The sequence below is a fragment of the Tupaia chinensis genome, unplaced genomic scaffold (assembly GCF_000334495.1).
Source record: "Tupaia chinensis unplaced genomic scaffold, TupChi_1.0 Scaffold141293_1, whole genome shotgun sequence".
Classification (NCBI taxonomy): Eukaryota; Metazoa; Chordata; class Mammalia; order Scandentia; family Tupaiidae; genus Tupaia; species Tupaia belangeri.
In genome coordinates, this window is record NW_006201156.1 from 1 (window position 1) to 4,622 (window position 4,622).

General features: G+C 54.2%; 1 protein-coding gene across 1 annotated transcript; it reads right to left on the reverse strand.

The window, feature by feature from the left end:
• Positions 1–958: 958 nt before the first annotated feature.
• LOC102490722 (cholesterol side-chain cleavage enzyme, mitochondrial-like) lies at positions 959–4,409 on the reverse strand (the record flags this gene model as incomplete). The annotated part of the gene is made up of 2 exons (XM_006163041.2): positions 4,084–4,409; positions 959–1,114 (listed from the first exon to the last, which is right to left on the reverse strand). Coding segments are annotated over exons 1-2 (407 nt in total), but the record flags the coding sequence as incomplete, so codon positions are not given.
• Between the last annotated feature and the right edge of the window lie 213 nt (positions 4,410–4,622).

The following is a 4,622-nucleotide window of genomic DNA, read 5'->3' on the forward strand; positions in this document are numbered from 1 at the left end:
CCTGTATTGTCATAGTACGCTGAGTTTATTCCTAGTTTTTTCCCCTACTTTTTTCATTGCCAGAGGGCACATACCTTGCCCAAGAGAGCTATATATAGAGAAAACACCCCCAATGGGATGTGGTCATACTGCAATCCCTTCTCCATCTCTCCCTGCGTCAAGATTTTGAGCACACGTGCAAATGCGCCTGAGATGTTTTTCAAGTCACCAGGGCCAGGATTTGAACTGCAGGCAGCCATGTGGGGTCTGGCTCCCTTAACCACGGGGCCACAGATCCGGCCCAGCCCATGCATTTGGACTGTTATTTACCATGATTCACTCACGCTCTCTGGCATAGGTGGTCCTCTGGCCTCTGTGATCAGGGGCAGGATCGTAGCAAGATGGTGCTACCCTCCCTGACACCAGAGTCCTGCTTTGCAGTGCATGAACACGATTTCAGGGGATGAGTCCACTCGCCTTGCAAAGCAATGACACCCTTTATATTCCCACCAGCCACTCCCAGGCCTCACCAACACTTGGCTTGGCCTCATTTAAAATGGTTGAAATCTGGTAGAAAATGGCCCTTTGACACTTGAATACACGATGCGTCCCTGCTTCTCACTGCCTTCGAGCCACGTGGGACTCGTGGTGGCGGCCCTGCCCTTTCTGCCACTCCCAGCACGTGCACGAGGCTCAGAAAGGGGGCCCTTAGCGAATAGGCCAGTGCGAGGCCTTCGCCTGTCAGACTCACAGCCCGACCTGTCCCTGCAGGTTGGCGGGGCAGCTGGTTACCACCATCATCGCCAACCTTCATTACACAGAGGCAGGAAGACCGCAGGGATTTGCCTCGAGGGCCCGAGTCCTCACCCCCAGCCCATGCCCGCTCCGCAGCTCCCAGGACTCACTTCAGCAGGATTTGCCTGGAGGGCCCGAGTCCTCACCCCCCAGCCCATGCCCGCTCCGCAGCTCCAGGACTCACTTTAGCAGGACTCCGACGGGTCTCTGGTAGTACTCGTGATAGGCGACCCAGGGGGGGATGAGGTACCGCTCCGGATAGGGCCCCTCAGAGTTGAAGAGAATGGCCACGTCCTCAGGGTCGATGATGTACACAGACTCCATGTTGCCAAGCTTCTCCCTGGAGGCACGGAGAGAGGGGCCGACGTAGCTCTCTCCGGGCGGTAGGGGCACGGGCTCAGGTCTGCAGCCTCATGGTCCACAACTCACTGGCGGTGTGACCTGCAAGGCCCTAACCCTTCCTCTTCTGTGAGGTGCAGTTAAATGCAGAGCCTGCACCCGGGGCGCCAGGGGACAGACTGGCAGGACGTATAGGGATGGGGCCTTTGCCGAGCAAGTCTGTGACAGCTTCAGAGCCACTGCTGCGTCCCTCAGCTTGTCCCTGCGCCCTGCCCCACAGAAGCCGACCCTGGCCCACCCAGTGCCCCGGCCTGTGCTTGTTCTTCCTGCGCCCGTACTCTCAGCATTGTACCTGTCACCCCCGCAGACAGACCACAGCACACTGTCACGTCTCCCCACCTCGGCAGTGACTCACCGGACCTCTCCAGGCTGGCCATATCCTGCCCACCCCCTCTAGACTCCACACTGAAGTTCTGGGAGTAGGCACCCTGTCCCCAAGACTCGGATGCCAGCCTCAAAGCCCTCTGTCTCGGTGAGAATGAAAGCGCAGTAAGAGCAGACAGCCTCCGGGAGCCCTTTGCATGTGGCTGCAGCTCGGATCCTCCCGTTACTCGGGACCGGCGTCCTTATAAAGAGAGGGAATCAGGACACAGGCATGCACAAGGGGACCGTCTGGGGAGGTGATGACCACCCACAAGCCGAGGAAAGCAGCCTCAGAAAGAAACTAACCTAGGACAGCTCGATCTCAAATCACTAACCTACAGAACTGCAGGAAAATGAATTTACGTTATTTACGAATAAAAAGCACAACTGTCATAAAACAACGAAACCCCCACTTATCACTGGCAGAGCTCTGCCTTTTGCATAAAAAAGTTAATTCAAGGTTAACTCTCTAGTCGGCCCCGTAGCACACTGCTTAAGGAAACCAGATCCCACAAGGCCAACCCCAGTTTGAATCCCAGCCCCAGCAGCTTGAGAAACATGTCAGTCATGTGTGCGTGTGTGCCCCACGTCCCAAAGGAACAGAGAAATGGAGAAAGGGTCGTGACATGACCCTGCCCCATTGTGGCCAGAAGGGGGGCTTTCTCCCACTCTGTCTCTTTTCTACCAAGTACACTTATCTTCTGACAATTAAAAATCATTTTTCTTGACGGACTCTTTGGAGTAAGTTAGTGGCATGGTGGTTAAGGTGGATCCCACAGGGCCAATTATGCAATTCGAACCTCAGATCCAGAAGCTTGAAAAACACACCAGGCACTGTGTATGCAAGCCCAGAACCCCAAGAGGAGAATGGAGGAGAAGGAACGGCCATGTGGCCACCTCCCATGAGGGGTGATATCTCACTTTCTCTCTCCCTCCCTGGAAAGCACATGCGCCTTATGACAAATGTAAAAAAAAAAAAAAAAAAAAAGGGGCGGGGGGAAAGCTTCTCTCTCTTTCACTGTCAGAGAACGCTGCTGTGGCCCTGAGCCCTAAAGCCTGGTCCACCTTCCCATGTCCTAGCTGTTTGCTTGTCCGTGGCCTCCCAGAAATCCCCACAGTAATTTTCCAGCTTACGCCAGCCCGAGGCCCCATCCCAGCTCAGCAAGTCCTTGAACTGCTTGTCTATTACCGCCCCGCTTCTGGGAACCCGGCCCAAGGCAGCGGGCAGGCATCGAAGCGCTAGGTCGATCGGGGTGTTCTTCATGGCGCTATGTCTAGCAGTAAAATGACAAAAGGGGGTGGGCGCGGGGGGCTGAAAAGTCCCCGGATGTACCCTTGGAGTGCTCGCCGCTCCTCGCCATGGACTTCTCTATTTCGGAGATTCTATTAGAGAGAGCGCAGAGGAGAGAAGTCCTCGCTGCGTCGTGGGACAACCCCAAACAGCCTCTATGAAGACTCACACAGCATCTGTAAAACTCTCACACTCAAACTACTCACTAACGTGATAGTTAAGGCACTGAACTCCCACACTGTGTACTATGGTTCAAGTCCTGGACCTGGCAGCTTAATTTTTCATCTCCCCTCTCTCTCTCTCTCTGTCTCTCTGGTGAGCACACACACACCCTATAGCAAAAATCTCTGTCTAAAATAATAATAGTAATGATAATAATAAACAAAAATAAAATATAAAACCTCATGCTTTCAAGGTACATGAGGATTACTGAAGTTGAGACTGGACTGGATATCAGTGTTCACCTGCACTTTCTCAATTGTTCCATAGAGAATGGGAATGGCCTTGCTTTATTGGGGGGAAAGCTCATGAAGCTAGGTTTTAAATTTCTCATATGCATTCATAAATTTCTATTTCCAGGCTGTGAGTTACACTGGAATAGTGACGCACAGAACTAAAGTCATTCTGTGTCCTTTTCTCTCTCTCTTTTTTTTTTTTCCTTTCTTTCTTTCTTTCTTTCTTTCTTTCTTTCTTTCTTTCTTTCTTTCTTTCTTTTGGAGAGATTTTTGCCATTGGGTGTGTGCGTTCGCCAGAAAGACAGAGAGAGACAGAGAGACAGAAAGCAAGAAATCACTCCCCCAGGGGGAATGGCCACGCCGCAATCCCTTCTCCTCCATTCTTCTCTCAGGATCTTGGGCACGCACGCACACACGCCTGGCGTGAGTTTAAGCTGCTGGGTCCAGGACTTGAACCGCGGTCGACTACATGGAGATCCAGTGACATAGCCATTACGCCAACTGCTGGTCCCAAGTCATTCCGTGTTCTGTATTCCCCCCAGGCCCAGGCAGAATCACCTCAGCTAACGAACACTGAGTCTCATTGAAATGCCCCAGTTTGGCCCTGCAATTATGAGAGAACTCTCTATCGTTAAGGAAATAGAGCCTGGGTGAGGGGAGGCCTCGGGGCTGGAGGCTGGGCAGCCTCTGCCTTCTCCCACCACCCTCCCCAACCCTGAGAGGGAACAAACCCGGAGGTGGCAGGAGTCTGGAATGGAGAAGGGAGCAGAGGGCTGCCTGCCCAGCTCCCGCCAGGCTTACCTGTAAATGGGGCCGTACTTCTGGAAATTGTGCTCATGGTGGTAGTGGATTTTGTCTGCACCCTTCTCCTTCCAGAAATGGTACAGGTTGAGCCAGCCGTTGTCCCCAGGCGACGGAATTTCCTTGAAAGGACGAGGACTGCGAGTGGAGATGCCAGCTCCCTCACCTAGGGGCACCTCCCGGAGGGTGCTCAGGAAGGGCATGCAGCCTTTGGCCAGGATGGAGTGCCGCGAAAGCCCCCGAGCCAGCATGCTGTCCCCACGACTGCCACCGTTCCTGCTCCTGGGCTGCAAAGCCTGCTGGGGTGACTGGCCCTGAGCCCCTAGAGCCAGGCTTATAAGCAGCAGCTCAAGGCTAAGCGATAAACATGATAACGGTCGGCCTCCCTCCTCCTGCAGGCCCCAGCCCGCTCGCAGCCCCTCCCAGACCCAGGGTACAAAGGCTTGGCCACAATTCCTGCAACCACAGAGGCACAGAGAGCCACGCTGCCCTTGTCCGCCGTGCCAGCCCGGGCAGGCTCCTGAAGTACTGGCCTGTGC